This window comes from Python bivittatus, unplaced genomic scaffold (genome assembly GCF_059951505.1).
Source record: "Python bivittatus isolate LINGU-HERP-01145 unplaced genomic scaffold, Pbiv_v1 ctg000350_np1212, whole genome shotgun sequence".
In the NCBI taxonomy this organism is placed as follows: domain Eukaryota; kingdom Metazoa; phylum Chordata; class Lepidosauria; order Squamata; family Pythonidae; genus Python; species Python bivittatus.
Window position 1 is genome coordinate 6,767,314 of NW_028277074.1, and position 27,143 is coordinate 6,794,456.

Sequence of the window (27,143 nt, forward strand, 5' to 3'; positions counted from 1 at the left end):
CTTTCATCTTTCCTTTTCAGTTGAAAGATAGAGAAATGACTCTATATTGATCTCAAATTGTTCTAGACTTTGTTTTTTATTGTGTGTTGTTGTTTTTGGCTGGTTTGTGTAGTTTGCCCTGGAGATGAGAGACTTCCTTACAAAAGCAGGAGTCACTCATTTGGAGAATGCTGGAGTTGCAAGAGGAAAAGGTCCAGTGCAGCCGCAAAGAGAAGCACGGAGGAAAAAGACAAGTAGGCCAGTGGCACTGAGGAAAGCACGTGGCAGAAAGTGTTTCACAACAGCCAGCAGCAACAGAAGGACTTGACAAGAGCCTGTCAGTGTGTTTAATTGTGTGCTTAGGATTTCTGTCAATGCATTCCAGTAACCCCAAAGTGAGAAATTCCCCATCAGGAAATGCCCAGAGGTAAGAAATATTCATTGGCCTTTAGATAAGACACAGTTGTGCTATATATTTTCATATTTGGAAATCATCATCATGTATGTTTTATGTACTGAGTACTCTTAAATTTTATTGGGCTCTGTGAGAGATGGTGAGATTTATGCTTGTCTCAGGCTTTCTGCTTTTGTTTTGAATTTCATTTGGAGAAAGTTATTCGGCATAATACTTTATTTCTTTTTAGACTACATTGAGAATCTCTGGCATAATTTTTGCTAGATATATTTTAAGAGAAATGATAGATCTAATCACTCTGTTGGACATCATGCCATTCCACTATTCTTTTTTGGGGGTCGGGCAAAATAAATACCAAGGAAGCATATTCATAGATATTTGTAGAAGCACAATCCGTCCAACACTGAACTTTATTCTAATTTTTTTAAAAAAAGAGAAGAAGAATAAACCACAAGTAATTTGGTTAGATGATAGCTATTCTGCTGAAGTAACCAGTTTTTTTTAATGGGAAGTCATTTAGATGTGAGTGCAGAGAGTCTTCTCTGTCTTATTGCTGGTTCTAATTGCATCATATCTGAAGATTAATCGATATGTTATATTCAATGGCTGACTGCATTTTATAGCTCCAAAAGTATTGTACTCACATGAAGACTAAGATTTTAAGATAACTTGAATGGTGCTCCAGACTAATTTCCATTATCAGGAAGGTTTTCCCCAATCTGAAATATCTCTCTGTAAAAGTTATTGAATATATATAGTGGCTATTGGGTATAATTGTGAAACAATTCATATATTCTCTCCATGCAGAGTATACAAAGTAAGAAATTTGGATCCAATCTTTTAATTATTACAGAGTTATATGATCTTTGCATTTATCAGTTAAAAAGTAATTGAAGACAGAAATTTACAGTTAATGTAATTTTCTAAGCAGAATAATCATTTCTGAGCTAGCTGTTTTCTGACGGTTGAGCTGTTTGAATCCAGATGGGTGGCTTTGTGAACTTTATGGTGTCCTGCTTATTTACTTTGTGCCGATCTTAATGTGAGGCACGTCTTTGTACATAGAAACCATTGTCTTTATTGACAGAAGTCAAAGAGGTACATCCTTATGTGACTGACTGGTTCCTAGGAGCTGGATGGTTGCTATCTTGCTCTCTTCACTAAAGTAATAATACTTCAAACAGCTTAGTAACTCATTCAAGGCACTTTTTAAAATAATAGGAGCTGAATGATAAGCATATAATGAATTAATTTCTTGGGGTTTCCACACTATGTAAAGAGGCTGAGTTAGAAGCAACTGCTGAGTATTTTGGTGGTGTGTGTATTATTATATTAATTGTATTGTATTGTATTGTATTGTATTGTATTGTATTGTATTGTATTGTATTATATTCCTCATCTTTCCTTGCCAGTAGTCCTAAATCAAAGCAGGAGGTGATGGTCCGTCCCCCTACAGTGATGTCCCCATCTGGCAACCCGCAACTGGACTCTAAATTCTCCAATCAGGGTAAACAGGGGGGTTCAACAGGCCAATCCCAGCCTTCTCCATGTGACCCCAAGAGTGGGGCCCATACACCAAAAGTGCTCCCAGGACAAGGAGGAAGCATGGGTTTGAAGAATGGGGCTGGCAATGGGTCAAAAGGGAAAGGAAAGAGAGAGAGGAGCATTTCAGCCGACTCGTTTGAACAGAGGGATGCTGGAACTCCCAGTGATGAATCAGAAATCAAAGGTATGTTAATATGTAAAAATGCAGAAATATGGATGACTTTTGATCTTGATTCAGAGCTTCTGTAATTGACCCTTCTCCTTTGCTGTAACAATGTACTAGCCCTGAACTCTAAAAGTAGAGCAAATGAATAGGAGTATATATTAGTTTGAAGGAGGATTGTTACACAGATAGGATCCTAAAAGTCTGTGTGTGTATGCACATATTCTTTTTCATTTTCAATATGCTTAATTAGAGGGCAGATTTCCTTGGCCAGAACATGGTATGGAGAGTCTCAGTGGCTTCCTAACAGAGAGCTCTTTTTCTCAGAAAAAAAAAAGGACTAGCTTTCTGTGTATGTGGTGGAGGAATGTTTCTTCCATAGGTTTAAAGGGAAAATCCTCACTAGAAACATCTAAGTGCTATTAGTAATTGATGTGCTCTTCATTTAAAAAAAAAAATACTTAGCAGTTTACAAAACATTTTAATAAGGAGCAGTTACTGAACTCAAAACCAGTATTTTTTACAAGTGTAAGAAATTCAGTTTATAGGGACTGTTAATTTACTCAGGAATGCTGCTGCTGAATTTGTAGTTGTTCAGTTTGCGTGAATCCCATGGCCTTTTCTGTGGAACTCTTTTTAACTCAATATAACTGGTTTGCTAGTGGTCCCCACAGATACAGTCTGCATTCACACAGCATAATTAAAAGTGTTGATGCTGATCTTTGAAGCCCTAAAGGGCTTAGGGCCAAAATACTTTAAGGCCTGCCCCAACTCGTTCTAAGCTGCTTCTTCCCTAAGGTCTAATGGAGAGGTCTTCTTTCCACATGTTTGGTTATGATAGGATTAATTGTATTCTCAGAATTCCTAGCTTCAGAAAGTTTAACTGGCTTTTTTTTTTTTGGAAAAAAAACTTTGCACAGGTTATGTTAAGTTAAGTGGCTTGAGATATCACTTTGAGCTATGTGCTTGAGATAGGGATGCCTAGTAACTGAACAGTACAAGTTTAGTGCATGGGACTAATCATGCTGCCTATTAACAATTAGCTGTGATGCTGGGCATGCTTGTTCTGCTGGCTCTTTCTTTGCTGTTCAGTGGCCTCCATCTCTCCATGCTCAACCCACGTAGAACTCTGTGAGCTACACAATGGACATTTCTACAGTGGCTGTATAAATCTTTGTTGAAGTAACCCAATAGCCTTGGGCAGTGATCCAACACTTTATAGTGTATGTGTGTGTTGGGGGGGGGAGTTCTCTGCCAACATCAAATATATATGTTTGTTAGATTTAAATCTTGTTTCCTGTTAAGAGCTCATATGTCAATTTTCTTTTCTGGTTTTTCCTTCTATTAGAATAGGTTGGGATAACTGGAATAGGTTGGGATAATTGATAATACAACAACCATTAATAGTGGTCTTTTCCTCGGGTGCTGGGTATTTTAATTTTTGTATTTCTGATGAGAATTTGTTTTTAATTTATTTTAAGATTGTTCACTGCCCAGAGTTACTTCCTGAGATGGGCAGCTGTACAAATTGGATGGATGGATGGATGGATGGATGGATGGATGGATGGATGGATGGATGATGACTGGCCCAAAGTGAGTGAGTTTCTATAAAAGACTTGAACCTGGTTCTCCCAGATCCTACCCAGGATATTAGCCACAGCACACATTGGAAGTTGTTTCCATTGTGATGCCTTCAGATTGCATTGCTCTGAAGCTCTTTGCCTGTTTGAGGCATGGTACTGGCCAGATTATACATTGAATCTCCAAGACAAAATACGTATAACTACTTACCGGAACAGGTGCATGTGGCTGAAATATTTTTATGAACACTGTGGTAAATTTGTAAGTTGCTCTTAGAACACTGGTATTTCACTTTAAATTAATACTGTTGTAGAAGATTTTATCTTCTGTTCGTTTTATAATATTAATTTTTGTTACTGTTTCTAAGTCTTTGTTTTTCTGTGAACATTTTAAATTTTGTACTAATTTTAAATATTGAAAGCTGTTTTTAGATAATGTATGCATTAGAATGGCAGGATAGAATTTTTAATATTAATTAATTAATCTGCTTTAGTGCCAGCTATTCATGAGCGTGTTAGCTTTGACACAAATGCCCCACAGTTGTAGGAACCAGTAGCAGCAGTAAAGGAAGCCAAAATTTTCTATTTTGAGCTTGCATTTTCTCAATTGATCTTTTTATTTTATTTTATTTTATTTTATTTTATTTTATTTTATTTTATTTTATTTTATTTTATTTTATACATTCGATTTATTCTTCACCCATCTCCCCCCAATGGGGAACTCTGGGGGGCTCACAAAGTATATATATATATATATATATATATATATATATATAAACCTAACAGTGAGAAGTCTTACGATTAGTGCTATTACGCTATGTGGCCGGCAGGGGTCGCTAGGGGGTCATCCGGGCTTTTTTCCTCCTCCGTAGATCTTTCTCACCACTCACATCGCTCGTCACTCGTGCCGGCTACATTCGGAGTTCGGCCAGCACCGGTATTTTGCTCCCCCGCGCAGCACCGCCGGTTCCTCCCATCTAAACGGGAGTCTCCATTTATCTACTCACAGATGGAATAGCTTTCGAACTCCTGGGTGGGCAGGAGCTAGGACAAGGGACAAGAGCTCACCCTGTCCTGCGGAGCCGGGCCCAAACCGCTGGAGTGCCAACCATTTCTGACCGGCAAACTCCAGCGTCATTAAGCCCTTGTGCCACCACATCCCCTTTTTGCTTTATTTTCTTTCTTTGTGCCTCTAAAAGTGTGAGGCAAGAACTATGTTGTATACTTAATTTTTTTTACAGTATTTTATAATTTTCCCCCCTGCTTTAATATGATTTCATAGTTGAATTTGGGGATTTTTGATTCCTAACACAATATCTGGCTCTGCTATCTGGCCTGGGGCAGGGAGGGAGGTCATCAGAAATGGGGTTGGCTGGCCCCCTAGAGGCCTGGTGTTGCTTCCATCGGCCTCTTGGATTTTTTCTCTTCCTTCCATTTTGTGTAAATGTGTTTTTCTTTTTTATAAATTTTAATTATGTATTAATTTGTTTTAATTTGTTGTAAACTGCCCAGAGTCCCCCATTGGGGAGAGATGGGCGGGGATAAGTCTGGCAAATAAATTAAATAAATAAATATCTGACTCGGTTTTTCAGTGAGCCAGGAATCTCTTTTGTACTTAGATTTTTTTTTTAAAAAAATCCTTTTATATTGTGTGCTATTTATTATATACATTATTGGCGTGCAAACTATAAGGAGTAGTAGCTGGTATCTTTGCTGAATCAGGAAACTAGTTTTTTGTGTTACCTAAATGAAATATTTTGTGAAATAGTTCTTTCTTCCAAGAGCTTTCAGCTAGATGCCATATTGCTTGGGAAGTTCCCTTCTTTTTCTGAAGACTTCAGAAACTGTCTGATTCTTGGTCTTTGAACTAGTGTACATCTCTTTGTTATTGTCACTCTTGAGTAGTTTGTGCTGATATTTTAAATTATAAAAATATATATAAAGACCTATATTCCACTTAAGTTAAAGAAAGTGAGCTGTGTCCAAGTATTTAAAATTATAATTTCATGTGGGAACAATAACAAATTCCATGCATAAAAAAATACAATATCTTATGAATGCATATTGTTAGTTGGTATTTACTATTTTGGGTTATTATCTTTCAATTTGCATCAGGGCTTCTACTAAATAACAGCAAAAAAGTATTTTGTAGAAGAAGAACATCCAAAAGAACCCATTCTCTTGTTTCACTTTGGTTAAATTAAAAGTGGGCTTGAGAGAGAGCTGTTAAAGAAATTAAAGCATACATTTGTTCAAAATAGAAATCTCTTTACTTGTTTCTTTCTAGATCTTGGTTCTGCTGAACATACAAAATCACAAGATGCCCCGCATACAACACACTCCATGGTTCCTTCAAATACTTCAGTTCCGCGGTCTTCCACACCTTCCCATGGTCAGACTACAACTTCAGAACCAGGTAGCATGCAGAAGACTCCATCCAAAGTGGTCTATGTTTTTTCAACCGACATGGCTAACAAGTAAGTGGATCCGTTATTTTTAATAGTAATTTTATTAAAAATTACAGTCACAATGATTTAAAACTAATACAGACTAAAAAAATTAAAAGAATTTAAAAAATAAAACGTGCAGAAAAGAAAAAGAATAGAAAAGAAAGAAAAAAATAAGAATATAATAAAGAAAAAAGAAATACAGATAGTCCTCGCTTAATGACCGTTCGGTTAACGATGGTCCGAAGTTATGACAGCCTTGGGAAAAGTGCTTTATTACCTCTGTGATCATGTGATCATGATTTGCAACCTTTTTACGATGGTCATTAAGTGAATTCTGGCAAAAACGTCCATTGGGGTAGCTGGATTCCCTTAACCATATGATTCACTTAATGACCATGTGATTTGCTTAATGACCATAGTAAAAAAGATAATAAAATCACCTCTGATTCACTTAACAACCAAATCGCTTTGCAACCTAAATTCTGGTCCCTTTTGTGGTTGGATAGCGAGGACTTCCTGTATATAAAGAAATGACTTCCCCCTTCATCACAAGTATAAACAACTTTAGTAACTTATCACCTTCTCTTAAATTACAAATCATCTCTTCTTCCTGTGTCCCATCTCTTATCTGTAAACAAATCCCTGAAACCTTGTCATTTCAGTCTTGATCACCAAAACTCCATTAAGGGTTACCAGAGATAACAACATATCTATTTTAACATTGATCAAATAAATCAATTTATATTCCTTCCTTTTTACTTTTAACAATCTTGATCTTTAGTCCCTTCAAATAATGACCCAGAACTTGATTTCTTTTCATTTTTTTCTTTGTCCCTTCTTCTTCAAAGCTTTAACAAGCCTCTTTTGTAAATCCAATAGAGGGAAATTATCCAGGTCAGTCTTTTGGTTTGTTATTTGTATATCCCTTTTAATTATTAAACATCAGCTAGTTTCTTTTGTATATCCAGCATAGCATCTTTTCCCATATCATTCTTGTAGGCTGTAATTTTTAAATCCACTTTCAGATCAGTCTCAGTCTTGTCTGGTAAAAGCTGTTCCTCTTCCATAACATCTTTTAAACACAATCTGTCTATAGAGGCAGATACTCTTAAAATTAACTTCTGGGTCCACTGTTCAAAAATATCTTTCAGTATGTCCAATGTTAAAATATTTTGCTCCATTCTGTATTAGTAAGTCAAATTTAAGTGTTCTTCTCCTTTAATTATAATCTTTAGTTCCTTCTAGTTCCCTCTAGTGTCCAACTTTCAAAGTCCATCCTATCATTTTTTTTTTTTTAAAGAGAATTCAAAACAAAAGCATTTTCCCATGGGAAGGATTCTTATAATTAATTCCAAAATCTTATTTCAAATCCATCTGGACCCTTAGTCCGTTCTGACTTTCCAAAATCAAAGTTCTAATCACCCTTTTGCTGCTTATTCCAAAAAGTATTTTTTTTTAAGTATTAGTTACAGTTAACTTGTATTTAAAACATCTCTTGCTAAGGATTGAAGGAAACTCACCCAGTGTTTTCAGACTTGTCGATCCAAAGGTTTCGGATAACTGAAAAGCAATTAACAAGCAATTTCTGAAAGCAAGTAGAAAAGGAAATATGCAAGCCCAGTGTCCTTTTAAAGGCGCTGACTGTGGTTTGAGCAAGATGTTCCTCTTCCATAACATTGTCTCGCAGATCTCTAAATCCGTTGCTGACCACCGTCTTGCATTCTCCTTATGAGGAGTAACTATCTGGAGCACTTGCAGGCAATCTCAAGTCCTCTTCTTGTCCAGAGAGGAATTATGAAGAGCCGGTCTACTCAGCAGCTCTTCATTCTGCAACAGACATTGGCTCTGTTTTTAGCAGAGTCTTCTTCAGTTCTTCCCTGGAAATTAGTGGATCTTTGATACCAGGGTGTTTAGCCACAGGTTTACATAGGATAATTGTCATATTTGATTATTGTGGTCCTGTAGAGCAATGCCACATTTGTCATTTTTGCAACTTGTTCCTAATGAGAAGTGACAGCCAGTCATAGCTTCCTATTGTAAATACATCTGGTGTAATAGTTATCTATACAGCCATTACATCATATGTATGGCACATACTTTTCCCTGTGTTGAAATAGGTTTCCTGTAAGAAAGATAAAAATGTTCTCCCTATGATAGAATCAATTTAGATTATCATTTCTTGTAGAACTTGAGTGGCTGAGAAATGTGTGGATAGATGAGGAAGAGAACTGGTGGAGGATGGAGGCACAAATGGAAAAAGGGAAGAAGACTTAAGGAATGGAGATTTCTGAAGGAAATGGAATTGAATGAGTGAATGACAGCTTCTGGCCAAAGAAGACTTGACCAGAAGCTGTACTTTAAATGACTTAAGACAATGAGAAGAAGGCCAGCAAATCTAAAATCATGCTGTGTCAGTAGAATGTGCTAGCATCATGGATTGAAAAGTACAAGAATTGAGGTTTCAGTGATTATGACTGCTGTACTCAAGGTGAGGGGGAGTCAGTCTCTGCACCTGCAGGTGCCACCATTCAGAGATTGATCAGCAGCCAGCATTAGAAGCAGCAGATACAGTGGCAGGAATATAAAGTTGCTGTCACTACTGTTCAGCAGGAATGTTAGAGGATGGAGCAGAAGGAACCACATGAAGAACTGCAGGGAGATGAAGGACAAAGCAGAGTGGAAGGACCAGGAACTGGAGGAGTGTGGCCAGGGATCAACTGCATGTACCAGACACATAGGAAAACAATTGAGAGTAATCAGGCATGGACTTGTTCAGGCTGGTTTTGTCCAAGTATTGCAGCTCAGAATATTGGACTACTGAGGGGAAGATTGGAGGAAAAGGAGGGGGAGCGTGGTCATTCCCTGAGTGGAAATAGTGAACAAAGGTTTTCCACTAGATTGAGGTAATGTGGGGGCTAACTTCAAATCTGGGTGAGAGCTGGATGGAAGAGATTGGCCAAGGGGAAATTGTAATAGGTGGAAGTAGATAAATGTAAGGGTGCTAAGTTAGGTGAATTGCCAAGAGAGGGAGGTTATAAGTTGCGAATGGAGGTTCTCTGGGGAGAAGATGTCTGCAGTGGCATGTAACTCCTGGGAAAACTTGGGAGGGGACTGCAGAAGTCAATAAAGGGTTTGGGAAGAAGGAGAGGATTATGGTTGTGATGGGAAAAGGGAAGTTTGGCAGGATATGGGGAAATGAGCCTTACAAAAGATTGGAAAATTATGGCCAATCTCTACTTCTGTGCTCCCTTCCCCAAATCTCAACTCCAGATGGCTGGAACTTGGGACTCAAGCAGATGCTGCCAAGTGCCAGGTCCACTTGCAATAAATCTTTCACCATCCATGATCTAATTGTGAACAAGAGTGCAGACCTGGCATGTATTACTGAGACCTGATTGGCAAGGTTGAGGGTGTTCCCTATCCAAGATGTGTCCACTTAGGTTTCTGGTGCTACATTAGCCTTCACCCTTAGGCAAGGAAGGAGTGGCAGTCATTTTCAGTGAAACCTTGAGAGTTGTGAGAAGCACTGTTTAGCATGTGACTGGAAATAAGGTCCCGTTTGTATGGTTAGGCTTGAGGGAAAAGCTAGGAATGCTACTGTTGTACTGATGTCACAGATGTACATTCCAATTCAAGCTGTTAGCACTTATTGGTTGGTTGGTTGTTATTCCCTGATCTCCTGATTCTGATTGACTTCAATCTACTGTCATTGGAACTGGACCTCTGAAATTCTCTAACTCAGAACAGATGACACATGTTGGTGGGAAGCATTTCCTTTAGCAGTTTTTCACAGACAGATCATTGCAGTAACTGTGGGGTTAACCGGGGCCACCATTGGGCATCTAGTCAAGCTCTGGAATACAGAAGCAATAAAATTGCTTGATAGGATTGCTCCTGAGTGGCTTTTTCTGTTTGCTGGTCCTAGGGGATTCCTTTGTATCAGGAGTTCCCAGAGATGAAATGACAGAAAAGATGCCAAGAATGACAGTATAGGGGGAAAAAGTGAATATAACTGAATATGGATACAAATTTAGCTTTGAGCCAACATCACGGCAGTAAAGGTGGTTCAGTGTTATTACTTCTCTACCATTATTGCATCTCCAGATTGCCATCCGGCAGCAGTTTTTAAAGTGACCTGAAGAACCAGTAGTGAGCTGCTATGAAGGCATTTGTGGATAAAATTACTCATTTTTGCACAGAGTTGGAAGCCAGTCTGAAATGTTGACAGGGGTGATGTCCTGGTATTCATTTGAACTTGTGAATCTCCAACTGGATAGAATCCTTGGCAAGGCCACTTCTGCTACTTGTGAACTTATCCTATCTAGGCTTGTGCAGCAAGTATGAAGGGCTGGGTGGCATTAAATGCCTTGTTAAGGGAGGGAGAAATGCCAAAAGCCTTGAAAGAGGTGCTAGTATGACTCCTGTTCAAGAGGATTTCCCTGGATCCACCTATGTTAAATGACTATTGCCTGATCATCAACCTTTCCTTTTTAGAAAAGTTTGTTGACAAAGGATTCTGGAGCAAGCAGGTTATCTCAACCCTTTTTAGTTTTAGCTATAGGACAAAAGTCATATTGGCTGCTCTCTATGGCAGGACTTGGATGCAGGGAGCATGACTCCTGTCCCAATGCTTCTTTCAGTGTCCTTCAACTGACCATGGTATCCTTCTGAGTTACCTAAGTAAGAGATGTGCTAGAAGTCTTGACCTGATGCTGGGAAGCTGTCAGAGTCTGTATGAGGAACAAAATGTAAGAGTTGGCACTGGATTTGTAGAATAATTTGATTATCACTATATATTATATTGATTTGTCTGACTTGTTAGCTGCTTAGAATCTGTTCAATTGAAGCAGCATAGAAGTTATAGTAAATAAAGCAAAACATGTTTTTTGATATATTTACCACCTGCCCTTTTGGGCTATAAGAACTCCATTACAGAAGGGAACTAGAATTTTTGTGGCAGAGAAGAGCATGCTAAATGATGTCTCAGATGCATCTGTTTTGTTTTCCTCAGGGCTGCAGAAGCTGTATTGAAGGGACAAGTAGAAACCATTGTCTCTTTTCATATTCAGAACATCTCTAACAAGGCAGAACGAAACAGTGTACCCTTGGTAAGTAACTTGGTAAATGGAGAAGAGAATGGAGGACAGAAAGCTAGGCAGAAAATCGTTATAAATTATTTGCTGTTACCATCTATTTTTTCCAGGTGTGAGAAGTGCTGTGCAGTTTTTGTTCCCATGTAGCAAAAGATATTTGCTGTTTTGCTTCAGGTAGACTGAAGTGGGTTCATTCTGGCAGGCAGGAGGCTCATATGGCTTTCATAAGAATGTTGTAGCCCAAAATAAATGCTTCAGCTTCAGAAGTTGAACAAGATTAGATGATAAGAAACTTAGCTTGCGAAAGCCACCTTTGATTAGTTTCTTCTTAACAAGAGCCATATGAAATTCTTTGTTTTCTTTTCTTCAGAACACTCAGCTTCCACCACTCCGAAATGATACAAAGCCCCAAGTTCCATCACAGCTGCCTACTTCTCAAGAACAAACTCCTCCTCAGAATGCAAAAATACAGCAGACTCCTCCCATTCCAGTTCCAGCACCAGCACCCAAGTCTACTAGCTCTTCTTGCCCTATTGACCAGGACAACCCTGGCTTAGAAAGTAAAGTGATGCCTGCAGGAAGTCCTGCTAACTCCACTCCACTGCAAGCTGAAGGATTTGGGCAAACTTCAACCCCCAATAATCGAGCAGTTAGTCCAGTCTCCCAGGGGAGTAATAGCTCCACTGCAGATCCTAAAGGTCCCAACCAGCAAGTTTCTGGAGGAGATCCAGCAAACATGGGTGAAAATCCAGATGGGCTATCCCAGGAGCAGCTGGAACATAGAGAACGTTCACTACAAACTTTACGAGATATTCAGCGAATGCTTTTCCCAGATGAGAAGGAGTTTGCTGGAGGCCAAACTGGAGGGCCCCAGCCAAATTCTGCAATTCTGGATGGTCCCCAAAAGAAATCTGAAGGGCCAATACAGGCAATGATGGCCCAATCTCAAAGTTTAGGTAAAGGGCCAGGACCCCGGACAGAAGGAGGGGCTGCATTTGGCTCCCAAGGGCACAGAGACATGCCATTTTCACCAGATGAAGTTGGACCGCCATCCATTAATTCTCAGTCTGGACCTATTGGACCAGACCACCTGGATCATATGACCCCTGAACAAGTGGCCTGGCTGAAATTGCAGCAGGAATTCTATGAAGAGAAAAGGAGAAAGCAAGAGCAAGTTGTACAGCAATGTTCCTTACAGGACATGATAGTTCACCAGCATGGGCCACGAGGATTAGTTAGAGGCCCCCCACCTCCATATCAGATGACCCCAGGTGATGGCTGGGGGCCTGGAGGCCCAGAACCCTTTCCTGAAAGCATAGCAATGCCTCACTCACTACCCCCGAGAGGCATGGCCCCCCATCCCAATGTACCTAGCAGTCAGATGCGACTGCCTGGATTTTCTGGAATGATAAACCCTGACATAGAAGGTCCCAGTGTCCCAAACACCACAACTAGACCTGGGCTTTCAGGTGTTCCTTGGCCAGATGATGTGCCAAAAATTTCAGATGGCCGAAATTTTCCTCCTGGGCCGGGTGTGTTCAGCGGTCCTGGACGAGGGGAGAGATTTCCAAATCCTCAAGGCTTGCCTGAAGATATGTTCCAGCAGCAGTTAGCAGAAAAACAACTGGGACTTCCTTCTGGCATGAGCATAGAAGGAATTAGGCCTGGCATGGAGATGAACCGGATGATTCCCCCTCAGAGACACATGGAGCCTGGCAATAACCCCATCTTTCCACGTATGCCAGTTGAGGGACCCATGAGCCCTTCTCGGGGGGAATTTCCAAAAGGAATACCACCTCAGATGGCAGCTAATAGAGAGTTGGAATTTGGGATAGGCCCCAGTAGCATGAAGGGGGATGTGAATCTGAATGTTAACATGACTTCCAATCCACCAATGTTACCTCAGAAAATGAGGGAAGCTGGAATGGGTCCAGAAGAAATTATGAAAATGCGCCCAGGTGTCTCAGAAATGCTCCCCTCTCAGCAAAAAATGGTTCCCTTACCATTTGGTGAGCATCCTCAGCAGGACTATGGAATTGGCCCAAGACCTTTTCATCCTATGTCTCAGGGCCCAGGTGTTGGTCTCCGGAATCACAGAGAGCAAATAGGGCCTGACCAAAGGACTAACAATCGTCTTAGCCACATGCCACCACTACCTCTGAACCCCTCCAGTAACCCAAACAGCCTCAACACAACTCCTCCGGTTCAACGCAACCTCGGACGCAAGCCCCTGGATGTCTCTGTTGCTGCCAGCCAAGTTCATTCTCCAGGCATAAATCCACTTAAATCCCCCACAATGCGTCAGGTTCAATCTCCCATGCTGGGTTCTCCTTCTGGAAACCTCAAGTCTCCCCAGACTCCATCACAACTGGCAGGGATCCTTGCAGGTCCAACTACTGCAGCCGCAGCTGCTTCAATCAAATCTCCCCCAGTTATGGGTTCTGCTGCCGCTTCGCCTGTCCATCTCAAGTCTCCATCCCTCCCTGCACCTTCTCCTGGATGGACTTCATCTCCAAAGCCCCCATTACAGAGCCCTGGAATCCCCCCAAACCACAAAGCATCTCTTGCCATGTCTTCACCAGCCATGATGGGAAATGTTGAATCAGGTCAGGCTTATTTTTTTTCCATGTCTTTTTGGTCAGTAGGGTTCCTTGCTTGTTTCTAAACTGGTTTTGCTCTGGTGCTCAGCAGTTGAACAAGTCAATTTGTTTCTCTTGAGAATTAAATTGTGAGCAAATCTTCCATTCCTAATGTTCTGTGTTCAAACTAAAGCAAAGGGCTAGGGTCAGTAATCTAGTAGCAAAACTGGTAGAAACTATGAATTGATAATTCAACAAGCTGTTTAAATGTATCTTGCTTGTTCAGCAGCCTAACTTTTCCATCTAGCTTGATTGGTTAAATTATTAAGCAGAAATACTGAGAACATGGTCATTAGAGGAACATTTTAAAACAGGCTTTTCTTCATATCCATATTGTAATAATAATGAAGTAGTTTGTTATTGCTGCCTTCTGAGAAGTTTGACTTCTTGGTCAAGTCTATACCCTGGTGTTTCCTAGTGGTCTTCCATCCAAGTATTACCTGGGTCTACCCCCTGCTTAGCTTTTTGATATCAGTCAGGGTTGGCTAGGTTCTGCCACCTACCTGAGTGTGGCATAAAATTAAATCTTAATTTAAAGAATTTAAAGAAATTTTTAAATTCCTTTAAGATCCAGAAGTTTGGATAGTAACCAGCATTTGGTGACCTCTCTGTATTTTAGCTGATTTTAGAGATTTCACACAAATGCACACACATATGCACTCACATGGAAGTTAGTTTAGGATTGGATTTGGCTCTATTGTGAATTGTTAGGGAGATGCCAGTTGAAATTTTCATGGATTTTACTATCCACAAAATGGAATTCCTTCGTCTTGATTCACATGGCCTTGTTTTCCCTGCATAATTGCAAGTGCCATTTAATCTTCCAGATTTATAGTTTAAAGGAACTGGCTGTTCTCACCCTATAAGGTTGTAATAAAGCAAGTCTTCAATGTGCAGTGTTTGCATGCAGTTGTTTATGGATCCAGCCTTGGGAGCAATTCAGTCTTTGAAATCACATTATTCCAGGAATTAGGAAGGCAACCAAGTGAACTGTTTGGGTATACTGTCCTCTAGTGTTTCAGAGAAATCATTACAATGGAGCAGCAATTGCCTTTGTAATAGTAGGAGTCTCTTGTACTTCTGAGGCAAACTAGCCAGTGAATTTTAACCTTAACTGTGGTCAAACTTTTGAAAATTTATGAAAGTGTTATGTAGTTTCCTATCACTTTTCAACATGAAAAAGCTGAGGCCACAAATGTACATAGCATCCTTCAGTTCCTATATGTTTTGCCCTTTAATTAAGTAATCCAGGCAAGGGAGGGGATCAAGTTTTCTGAAAGCATAGAATGTAAAAAATAGAGTCCCCTATTGTGGGGGAGATGGGTGGGGGAGAAATCCAATAAATAAATAAAATAAATAAATAAATAAATGTAGGAGGAGATCTTGGAGACCATTAGTCCAATCCCTGCCCAGTGCATGAATGCACTATTACTCTGTTCAGATACTGCCAATGAAGGAGAAGCCACCATTTCCCAAGGCAGTCTGTTCCACTAATAAACAGCTATAAATGTTAGTATATTTTTTCAACTGTTCTTCATAAGTTTTTCCTTCTAGGATTCTTCTAATCTTGATTGGTCTCCTCTTGACATGCTTCAGTTTATCAATGTTCTTTCTAAAATGCAGAGCCCAGAATTGGATGCTATATTCTATGTGTGGTATGACCAAGACAGAAAAGAGAGGAATGATTTCTTGATCCAAATACATTTTTGTTATTGTAGTCTAAGGTTGCATTCGATGGTGGTGGTTGATCACAGCAGCAACACACTGTTGACTCTTGTCCAGTCTGTGATCTTCTAAGACACCCAGGCTCTTTTTATGTGTACTGCGGCCCAGTGTGGTTCCCCCATCCTATGCTCATGCTTTTGTTTTTTCTTACCAAATATAAGACTTTGCATTTGTCCCTTTTGAAGTTGTTGCTATCTTCTTGATTTCTGCCCATTTTTTTTGAGCTTGACAAGATCTTTCTGAATTTAGATATTCTTTAAGAAGTGTGCAATTTCCATTATCTTTGTGTAAACTTCAAATTTGATCACCTTCTAGCTCCTCACCCAAATGATTATTCTACTGATGTACACTCACTGGGAAAGATCGTTCATTTAATGTATATCCATCTAATGGTAGTATAGCGTAGCCTGCATTTTTGCATCTTCTCTGCTAGAATATCCTGGGAGACCATGTCAAATGTTTAAGTCAAAGTACTATGTCCACTGCATTCCCACAATCACAAGCTGGTCACCCTATCAAAGAAGATTTGGCATGATTTGTTGGCTTCTGTCAAGCAGGCATTCTATTCCTAATGTTCCCAAAGTGACAATTTAATAAGCTGTTCCAGAGTTTTGCCTATTATCAGTGTTAAGCTGGCTTATCTGTAGTTACCTGGGAGGGGCCTCTCTTTTTCCCTTTTAAAGAATTGCCCTTTTCCTGGCACTGTGATTTTCATAGATCACCCAAGGGGGCTCTGGAGTGACATCAGCAAGCTCCTTCAAGACTCTCAGATGTGATTGGCCTGGTCCTGCAGATTTAACTCATTCATAGTAACCAGGTGCCCTCTACCCATATATCTTGAGTGCCACATTCTCTTTTCTGTTTATTCCATTTAAACACAATTCCCTTTGGGGAGAAGACTCAAAGTAGGAAATCAGGAGTCATGCCTTCTTCCTGTCACCTGTTACTATCCTACCTTATCCAAGCAGTCTCTTTTTTCTTTCTTATATTACTGACATGGCCAAAAAGCCACTTTGATGCCTTTAGCTTGCCTTGCAAACCTATTTTCCTTTTATGCTTAAGCTTTTCTAACTTACTGCAAATAAAAGCTACTTGCTGGTACACCTCCTTGATAAAATAAAATATTCAAGTTTTATTTGAATGTGAATTATAAATGATTTCTGAATTCAAAAATGATATTCTGAAATAAGATTGTCTTCCTCACTTTTTAATTATTCATCTGATGGCAGTAATATTTCCAACCAACACATAGTCTATCCCCTTTTGTCTTGTCTGAACACTAACCAAATTTAATTCCAGGATTATTAAAATAAAACCCTATACCTGTATGCAGAACATGGTTTAAATTCTAAAATAATTTTGTCTGGAATTCTGTTGTGGTCACTTATTATGCATTGTTGAACATTAGAGAAAATATTACAAGCTAGTTAGCTTTTTGTATTATACAGTTCATAATAGAGTGCGGACTTGTAAGCTCTTCCTGCTTCCTCAGCCTTTCTTCATATGTCTTCTGAAAAGGAGCTATAATTCTTGCATTGGGATTCCCGCTAATTAAGGTAGCTAATATTCAAAATAAATGTTTAATTAGAGTAGGAATGCTTGTGAAAGTGGCCTTTTTTAAGCATTCATTCTTTTCCAAACCTACCTACAAGTACTATGCCTCCTGTCTTGATTTATTTGTAGGCAATTCTGAATGGTACAAAATAGGTATGGTGACTACTACCACCATATCTCGGTGAAGTGTAATAGAGTTCTGGAGCTTTGTGCTTGCATTCAAACTGCAGCACATCCTGTGTAATTCCTCTTGAAATTAGCGGTGCATTTCTTATAACAAAAAGTCATCCACTGGGTCTCACTGCAGTTATCTCACTTGAGCTATAGCCCATCTTCTTCCTTCCTTTCATTTGGTAGCTTATGTGACTGGGCCAATAACATTCAGTATGGCTGTGTAGAAGACAGAGCTAGATAGCATGGAAGCAGAATGGGAGACAAATACAGAATTTGTGTCTTCAGGGTTATGTCCTGTTTTTTACCCTGAACATTGATATATTGATAGTGCATCTAATAGTGTGAAGATACTATCTTTACAAATTGACTGAAGGTCAATTAAATTACAATAACTTTCTCTACTCCAACATAAAAATTCTAGAACACTTTGAAGCTTGATTAGCCTTGGATAGCTAGATCTTGTGGTCTCCTATAATCATTTATTTTATTTCTGAAACACAGTGTGGCCAGAGGATGCTCTTTGGAGAGGAGAATGACTATTGTGTTAAATTGTTTTTGGTAGACTAATTGTAGAACGGTTTCTTGATAATAGGATTTTTAGGAGCATCATAGCTCAGTGGGAGATCATATGCTTTAGATACCGAAGATTCTAAGTTCATCCCTGGCATGTCTAATTTAAAAGATCTAGTAATAGAAAAGATAAAGAATGCCTTTTCCTGCTGAGGGGAAATGCTCTCAGTACATGATAAGGTAGGACTAGAACAAACAAAAATATGACACATTATAAAGTAATTTCAGATGGCTGCAGGGGCTTCTAACTTAGCATCCAGGAGCTCTTGGCAGTGCATATATTTCTAATGAAGCTCATTGAGCATTGTACATTTTAAAAAAATGTTTATTAACTTGCATGTATTTGTTTCCAGGTGGTGCACCCCCTTCAACAGTTAGTCAGAATGCTCCTGTGACTCTTTCTGGAAATCTTCCTTCCAGCAGTCCTTATACAATGCCCCCAGAACCTACCCTGTCTCAGAATCCTCTTTCTATTATGATGTCCCGGATGTCCAAGTTTGCTATGCCCAGTTCAACACCGCTCTACCATGATGCTATCAAGACTGTAGCCTCATCAGATGATGACTCTCCTCCAGCACGTTCCCCAAACTTACCATCAATTAACAATCTTTCAGGTAAATAGCAAGAATCCTGCAAATGTTGTTAACTGATAACATACAGTTCTACCATCTGTATGGAGAGTTGCAAATAGAAATACAGCTATTATCTGGCAAAACAGATTTGTAAATATATGGAAATTGCTCACTGAAGTTGTCTCAGCAAATGGGGTTGTTTAAGAGCAAAGAATTGACTAAGATTGGCCAGACTTGAGTTCATAGTGGGCTAAGTGGGCATAGGAAAAAGCATATGCTGGGGGTAATTTAATAATGTGTTTAGTGGGAGTCTATTCTTATAAGCGTATTTTTTTCTTCAAATAATTTTATTAAGAATTATAAATGAAAAGAATAATAGCCAATACAGGCTACAAAAAATACAAACAGAAAAATACAAAAGGAAAGTGTGAAAAAGAAAAGAAAAACAGAAAAAGGGAAAAAAATTACTTCCCCCTTCATCCTAGCAAGTAAAGGCAATCTTAATAGCTTATCACTATCTCTAAATACAACATAATCTCTCTTCACCCCATATCTCATCTATTGAATAAAAAAACAAAACAAAATCCAAATGCTTTGTCAGTCATTCTTTATCAGCAAAAGTCTAGTAAGGTCAACCAGATGTAACTCTTTTTCTCCTTTAGCCATGTTCAAATAAGCCAACCTTGTATTCCTTCCCTAAGTTTTTAAAAATATCTTTTAACCCCTTCAAAAATAATCCCAGACCTAGTTTTCTGTTCATCTGTGTTTCAAGCCAAAAATCTTTCAGGACTTTAGCAGATTTTGTATATCCAATAAGTAAAATGTGTCCTTTTGTTTGTCACTTCTAATAAAGTCCTTCAAAACCTTAACAGAGCTCTTTTGTATATCCAGTAAAAAAAAAAATTATCCAAGTCAGTTTCCTGGCTCAGTATTTGTATCCTTTTGGGAATAAGTCATCCATTGATTCCATTTCTTTCTCATTACTTGTTTCATTTAAGTCCCCCTTCAGAGTAATTTCAAAATTACTCTTCCTCTAAGAAGGTGACTCACCTAGTGAATACAATATAATTTGTTGTTCCAAATGGTCTTAATCCTTTTAAAGCAACAGAAAAAAAAATACAAACAAATCCAGTGATTAAGAAGTGAACCTTGGTCTTACTGTCCTTTAAAAAGTCTGCATTAAGGACTGTGAGCAAAGATGGTTCCTCCCTCAAGTCCCAGCTGCTTGATCCATAGGCAAACTGCAAAATGACTATTCCTATGGTTTACTCATGAGGAGCGGTTGTGTGGAGTCACATGGGCTATCTCAAAGATCTCTCCTTAATCCAAAGAGTATTTCAGCAGCCAGGATCCTGCATCCCATGCCAGTCTCCATCGTAATGCCTTCCTGCTGCAAAAAGGGACATTTAGCTCACCATGACTCTCAACCGGAAGCCTGCAAATGTTTCTTACAAGCATATATGGCTAATGGCTTCAGGGGCTTACCCTTTACCTCTCTTTTCTTTTTCTGTCTTAATTTTCTACCATCAATACTTCTCTAAATATATTTCTTTATATTTAGAATGAAGCACTGTGACTGCCAAGTTTCTTTAAATTATTCAGTGGCGCTTAAAAGTTTGTGAACCTTTTGAATGTTCAATATTTCTGTATACATATGACCTAAAATGTGATTTGTTCTTCACACAAATCCTAAAACTAGATAAAGAGAACCCAGTTAAACAAATGAGTCAAAAACATACTTGTTCATTTATTCATTGAGGAAAATGATCCAAAGCTACATATTTGTATGTAGCAAAAGTATGTGAACCTTTGCTTTCAATAACTGGCATGGCCCCCTTGAGCAGCAATAACTGGAACTAAATATTTCCAATAACTCTTGATCAGTCCTGCGTATCGGCTTGGAGGAATTTCTGCCCGTTCCTCCTTACAAAACAGCTTCAACTCAGGGATGTTGGTGGGCTTCCTCGCATGAAGTGCCGGCTTCAGGTCCTTTCACAACATTTCTATAGGATGAAAGTCAGGACTTTGATTTGGCCATTCCCAAATTAACTTCCTTCTGCTTTAACCATTCTTTGGTTGGATGACTTGTGTGTTTTGGGTTGTTATCTTCCTGCATGACCCACTTTCTCTTGACCTTCAGTTCTCAGAGAGATACCTTGACATTTTCCTGTAGAATTTGAAGGTACAATCCCAAATTTATAGTTCCATCAATTATGGCAAGCTGTCCTGGTTCAGAGGCAGCAAAGCAGGCCCAAATTATGATACTGCAACCACCATGTTTCACAGGTGGGATAAGGTTCTTATGCTGGATTGCAGTGTTTGACTTTCATTAAACATAACTCTTTTCATTCAAGCCAAAAACTTTTATTTTGATCTCATCCATCCACAGAACATTCTCCCAGTGGCCTTCTGGCTTATCCATGTGGTCATTCGCAAATTGTAGATGGGCATCAGTGTTCTTTTTGGAGAGTAATGGCTTGTTCCTTGCAACCTGCCATGCACACCATTGTTATTCAGAGTTCTGAACACTGGTGGTCTCCTGAACACTGACATTTGCCAATGCAAGAGAGGCCTTTAGTGCCTTTGACATTTCCCTGGGGTTCTTTGAGACCTCCCAGAGTGTGGCATGCCTTGATTTTGGTGTGATCTTGGTTGGTCATCCACTCCTGTGGAGGGTAACAGTGGTGTTGAATTGCATTCATTTGTACACAGTCTGCTTGTCAGTGGACTGGTGGAGTCCAAACACTTCAGAAAATTTTTTGTAACCTTTTCCAGTCTGGTGAGCATCAACAACTGTTTTTCAGAGATTCTCAGAAATCTCTTATTCAAGCCATGACACACTTCCACATGCCTGTGTTGTGAAGATCGGACTTTGATAATGAATACCCAGAATTCTGTTCTTTAAATAAGTTCAATAAATAAATAAATTCAAAAGGGTTCACAGATTTTTAAGCACCACTGTAATTCCCAGTGTAAAGATTAAGGGAAAAATATAGTTTGGTCCCTTCTCTCTTTGAAATAAGTGTGCTTATCATACATATCTGTTAGTTCCCAGTCCAAGAATCATATTCATGTGGCTGCTGTATGTTTCCATAATTAGAAGTTGGAAAATGTGAAGTAATGCTGATTGATATTTTCTTAAAAACCAGAAACACATTCTACAAAAGGATTCTTGGTAATTATTTTGAATTTGCTTTATCAGATTGAGTAAGGTTTAAAATGTTTATGAATTTATTTATTTTTCAAATTTATATATGCTGCCCATCTCACTATACAAGCCTCTCCACCCTTTTTTTTTCAATGTTTTCTTTTTTTCTGTTTGTAATTTATCTGATGTGATTAGAGTTTGTTTTTCCTATAAAGTGCTGGGGCTTGGATTGAATGCATACATGCTAAAGGCACCTCTTATATAAATTATAAAGATTTATTTAGGTGAATGAAATCGTGTAGCAATACAGTTCAGAGATAAGAAATAAGGCTGTGTGAAACTTCAATGAGTAGTTTGATCTGGAGATTAGAATGACTTACTTTGCATTAAATCATTGAATCAAATCTTCAAATTACTCAAAAATATCAAATGAAAGTAAATGGTTTTTCAGAATACCTTGGAGAGATTTTGACAATCTGTGGCCTTTCTGACTTTTCAGATTCTCAACCATTGTTGCACATTTCCTCAGAGCTGAGGTGAGGGTAGTGGTGTGAGCGTATGAAGGTTATTTGATATTTGGGAAAGGTTTTGTTATCTCTGCAAATAGGAATATGGGAAGTGCATCCTGCTTTGTGTGTATCACTCTTTGGCTAGATTTTGTGTAAGCAGGTTTGCTTGGAAGGAGAAAAAGAAGACTTCAGATTTATTCTGCTAGTCTTTTTTATCAGGTTTGCATTTTCATGTATAGGCTTCTATCTTTCATACCCTTTTATCCTTTTTCTTTGCTTCTCACTGTATTTGCCTAGCCTGTAGTATAATGCCTTTTTGGTCTCTGTCCTGTCTTTCTGGCATTTATTAGCACTTTCAGTCCCCTTCATTCTACCCATGCCTCTCCACCCATTTTTTTTTAAGTTTTCTTTTTTTCTGTTTGTAATTTATGTCTTCTCTGGTTCTGAATGAGTTGTCTTCATTGTCTAAGTGAGTCTGGGACAGCATCCTTGCTGTTAGACTATTATGTATACAATTCAGATAATTTCTAATAATGATAACACATTTTCAGACTTTTTTTAAGTTGCAGCATACGAACACATTGTTCTTGGAAGAGTCTTCTTTGCCAATGAGCTATGCTTATGTGTCCAGAAGAACAAGTGGTTCTTGAGAGTGGTTTCTTTAATCTGTTGTAAAATTTTATTCTTTAAAACAGTTTTAGAAGGATTTTAGTTATAGTTGAGACATTTTCTGCATTGTTTCAGCAGTTTTTATAGGCCCTCTGAAGCAATTTGGAATCTGGTGCAGGTGACTATAAAAAATCATGCTATAAAACATATTACAAATCTGTCCAGTCAAATTTTGCAGGGTTGATGTTTTCCTATGCCTTTTTCTTTTAAAGACAAGGCAGGGAAAGCATGTGGATCATGGCATCTGGAATTCTTCCCACCCCTTTACTGGAAGTGGCTATAGGAGGCATCTGTATTTTTCAGTGCCGTTGTAAGTTTGAACAGTTGCCAGATGAGGCAATTGTTAACTGAGGACTATCCATATATAATTTTTTTGCCACATCCTATTGGGTTGGAAAAACTAGGCATAGTAGGGAAAGAATATAGAGCATGGTTTCCAGAATTCTTTCCAGCTCTTAATAACAGCATCATGCTGGGTCATAAGAATGAAGCAGTTGGCAGCATTTTGAGCTGCTGCCCAACTTCCTCTTCCACAGAGATGCATTTATTATTTTTGGATTTTTTTTCTCTACAGTTCCTAGCTGGATCTGGCCTATTTTTGAACTAGATTTGTTGCTGTTGGCTTCTCCCAAACAACAATTTGGTCCAGTTATGTTTGGTTTTCAGAAAATTACCCTGCTGACAAGTCCCAAGCTCCTTTACATAATCTCTTTCCAACATTCTATAGGGCTGGAAAGAGCAAATTAAGAGAGAGAGCAAGGCTTTTTGAAGTCTTTCCAGCCACTTTGCCAGCAGTATATGAGGTCTTATCTATGTCTCCTGTGTTTTTGGGCTAGGGTGGATGAAGCCCTTTGTGGATGTGCTTTGTATATGTTTTACTGTGTTGTTTTGCTGGATTCCCCATCTTATTCATTGTATAATATTTTTATCTTGTTCTGTTACATTGTGAGCTGCCCAAAGTCAATCTGAAGTCGGGCAGCACCTAAATCAAATAAATAAATAGGGTACTGGAGAGCTTTATTTGGCAGGCGAGCCAAACCATAATGTTAAAGCATTGCTAGCAGTTCCTTTATACACATGGGATATTTTTTTATTGAAACTTCCCTGGAGGGTCATGGCCCACCACCCAAACCATCCACAGCAAGGAAGGCATTCCGTTCAAAGCTGGGTTCTGAAGGGCAATACTTGACACTGCAGAAGCACTGAGAGAAAGAGCGGGAGTGTGTAATGGAAATAGGCAGTTATCTGTAAAACAGTTAAATCTCAGGAATGAGAACATTGTAGGCACCTGAGCCACACAAGCATAAGCTGGATGCTGCTTCAGGCTGTATGCTTAGGATCAAGCAGCATACCTGCAGTTGTTGGCAGAAGAGTGGCATTCTGCGGAACATACTTTAAGAAACACTGCTTTGGAGGGTCTGTATCTGTTTTCATCCTGCTTTGCCCCCCAAAAGCAGGTGTTTCTGTACTTCCCCATTATAGCCTGTGGTTGAATTGGTTATCAAATCAAATTGCAAATTGGTTCAAATCTTGAATAACAGGTTCAGCTCAAAACATATTAAATTTTATTCAGATCTTGGTTGATCCACAAACCACCAATGGTTATTAATGCTTAGAAAAGAGGCAATACAACAGCAAGTGGAGTGTGCCTGTCTGGATTTCATTTTCATGTTACCTTAGGAGATTTTGCTTATAATTTTTTAATAGCTTCTTGAAATGGGATGGGAGAGATATTACCATATTACTTTCTGGAGCATGATGTATTGATACTTTCTGAAATGTGTTGAGTTTGGTTTCTCCATTGAAAGTACTGATAATGAGAATCTCTCTCTCCTGATGCTTATCCTGTTACATATAGCAAACCATAACTGGTTTGCTATATGTAACAGGATAACCAAGGCTAAAAGACTTGGACTTTTCAGTGTAAGTGGTATATGGTCTAGATTATGTCCTAGAATCCCTTACACTGCAGCATCCTTGCTTTGGCAGAAAAGCCAAAGTTGAAAGAGTTCCATCATTTCAACAGCTGTTAGACAAGTATCATTAGCATGGAACTTCTACATCTGTGTTTGCCTTAGAAGAGAAATGATTCTCTAATAACATAGTGTGGAGGAAACTGGTATGTGAACAACTGGGTATATAGGAGTACTGTGTGTGAGACACTCTAGTGTAGTAATGAAAAAAAGTGGTTTTGTGTTTATTAAATATTTCTATATTTTTACTTATTTTGCTCTAATGTGCTTTTCTCTGTTCTTTCTAGGAATGGGCATTAATCCCCAGAATCCTCGTGTTTCTGGTCCGAACCAAGCAGGCTCAATGGCAACTCTTAGCCCAATGGGAATGACACAGCCACTAACTCATAGTAATCAGTTGCCCTCTCCAAATGCTATGGGAGCCAGTATACCTCCTCATGGGGTTCCTGTAGGACCTGGTTTGATGTCACACAATCCAATGATGGGCCACGGTTCCCAAGACCCACCAATGGTACCTCAAGGACGCCTGGGTTTCCCACAGGGATTTCCTCCAGTACAATCTCCTCCCCAGCAGGTGCCATTTCCTCATAATGGTCCTAGTGGAGGGCAAGGCAACTTCCCAGCTGGAATGAGCTTCCATGGGGAAGGACCTCTGGGGCGACCCACCAGCATGCCCCAAAGTTCAACTGATCCAGCACTTTGCAAGTCTGGAGGTCCAGGAGGACCAGACTCTTTCACTGTTCTAGGAAACAATATGCCTTCAGTTTTTTCTGATCCAGAGCTACAAGAAGTGATTCGCCCTGGAGCCACTGGAATACCAGAATTTGACCTGTCCAGGATTATTCCATCTGAGAAGCCAAGCCAGACATTACAGTATTTCCCTCGTGGAGAAGTACCAGGCCGCAAACAGCCACAGAGCATTGGGCCTGGCTATTCTCATATGCAGGGAATGATGGGAGAACAGAATCCAAGAATGGGGCTGGCACTACCTGGTATGGGAGGCCCTGGTGGCACACCTGATATTCCTCTTGGCACAGCATCCTCTATGCCAGGCCATAACCCTATGAGACCACCTGCCTTTCTGCAACAAGGAATGATGGGACCTCACCACCGGATGATGTCACCAGCACAAACAGCAATGCCTGGCCAACCCACTCTAATGAGCAACCCAGTAGGCATGATTCCAGGCAAGGACCGAGCTCCTGCTGGGCTATACAGCCATCCAGGACCTGTAGGTTCACCTGGTATGATGATGTCCATGCAGGGCATGATAGGACCTCAACAGAACATCATGATTCCTCCACAAATGAGGCCACGGGGCATGGCTGCTGATGTGGGAATGGGAGGATTTAGCCAAGGCCCTGGAAACCCAGGGAATATGATGTTTTAAGCTGCTACATAAAGACTGGATGGTTCCAATCCTTGTTGAGATGAGATTCCAGGAGCACAGTTTGATCATGCAATAGGTGAAAACAGACCAGAGGATGCTTTGGAAAATCTCGAATGTATGGAATTTCCTGAAAACAAATGAATTCATTTTAACAGGTTGTTTTTTTAAAATTTATTTTTTAAAAATTATTTTTGTGTACTTGGGTATCCTGTGATGGCACCTGCTTTGAAAATCTGTAGCTGTATTTTGAGAATTGCCATTTGTCACGAGTTGCACCATTCTCTGTATGTTTACGTCCTTCGGACTGGCTACTCCCAGGACTCACTTATCTTTGGGGGTTATTTTTGTGTACTGTACTATATTGTAAAAGGGATTTTAGCAGAGACTTTAGTCTTTGGGGTGAAAGGCTGTTTACTTCTAGGTGGAAAATCCATCTCCAGAACTTTGGACTATTTTCCTTCAACTCCAATCTATAGAAAAACCAAACTACAACCTCAGAGCAGAGTATTAATGAAAAGCACAAAAGGAACTGAAGTTCAGTGAGGGGGGTGATCTTTAAAAAAATAAGTTAAGGACATATTTTTCAAATTATGAGTGCTGTCCAGCACTTTGTCTCTCCCTCCCACCCCTTTACTGTCTCCTCCTCTGGCAGCTGCAATACATTGTATTATTTTGGGGAGTATATCTAGGAGAGCCCCTTCTTGTGCTGAGAGTGTTGCCACTTTCAGGAAGAGGCTGGACTTGGACACTGTTACACTTGAAAGTAGTCTTACTGTTTCTTATTTTCTTAGGCCCCCCCTGCCCCCCCAAGTGACATTATTAACGTGGGAGTGGAACAGACACTAAAAGTTATCCTGACATTTTTGTGGCTTTTTTTTTTTTTTTGTCCCCAGCGTAAAACGTTCTGTGTAACCTCCATTAAATTTGGTACAAAACCACTTGCCAGGGCTGTGGTGTCAGAAAAATAAAATATATTGTTTCTTACAAAAAAGAAA

The 27,143-nt window shown here is 39.4% G+C and overlaps 2 protein-coding genes across 9 annotated transcripts in view; both read left to right on the forward strand.

Annotated features, from left to right (window-relative positions):
* LOC148215113 (uncharacterized) overlaps positions 1-307 on the forward strand; it is a 107,672-nt gene extending 107,365 nt beyond the window's left edge. For all 8 annotated transcript variants that reach the window (XM_088144555.1, XM_088144560.1, XM_088144559.1 and 5 more), the window contains one exon: positions 113-307. In XM_088144555.1, the coding sequence (XP_088000681.1) occupies positions 125-307 (183 nt within the window). In that variant the 5' untranslated portion in view covers positions 113-124. The remainder of the gene's footprint in view (positions 1-112) is intronic.
* Positions 272-27,143, forward strand: BCL9 (BCL9 transcription coactivator). The gene is made up of 7 exons (XM_007427942.4): positions 272-406; positions 1,807-2,123; positions 5,970-6,159; positions 11,144-11,240; positions 11,596-13,831; positions 18,241-18,501; positions 25,046-27,143. Exons 1-7 carry the CDS (start codon positions 354-356, stop codon positions 26,146-26,148), a joined length of 4,257 nt encoding a protein of 1,418 aa, XP_007428004.1. The 5' UTR covers positions 272-353; the 3' UTR covers positions 26,149-27,143.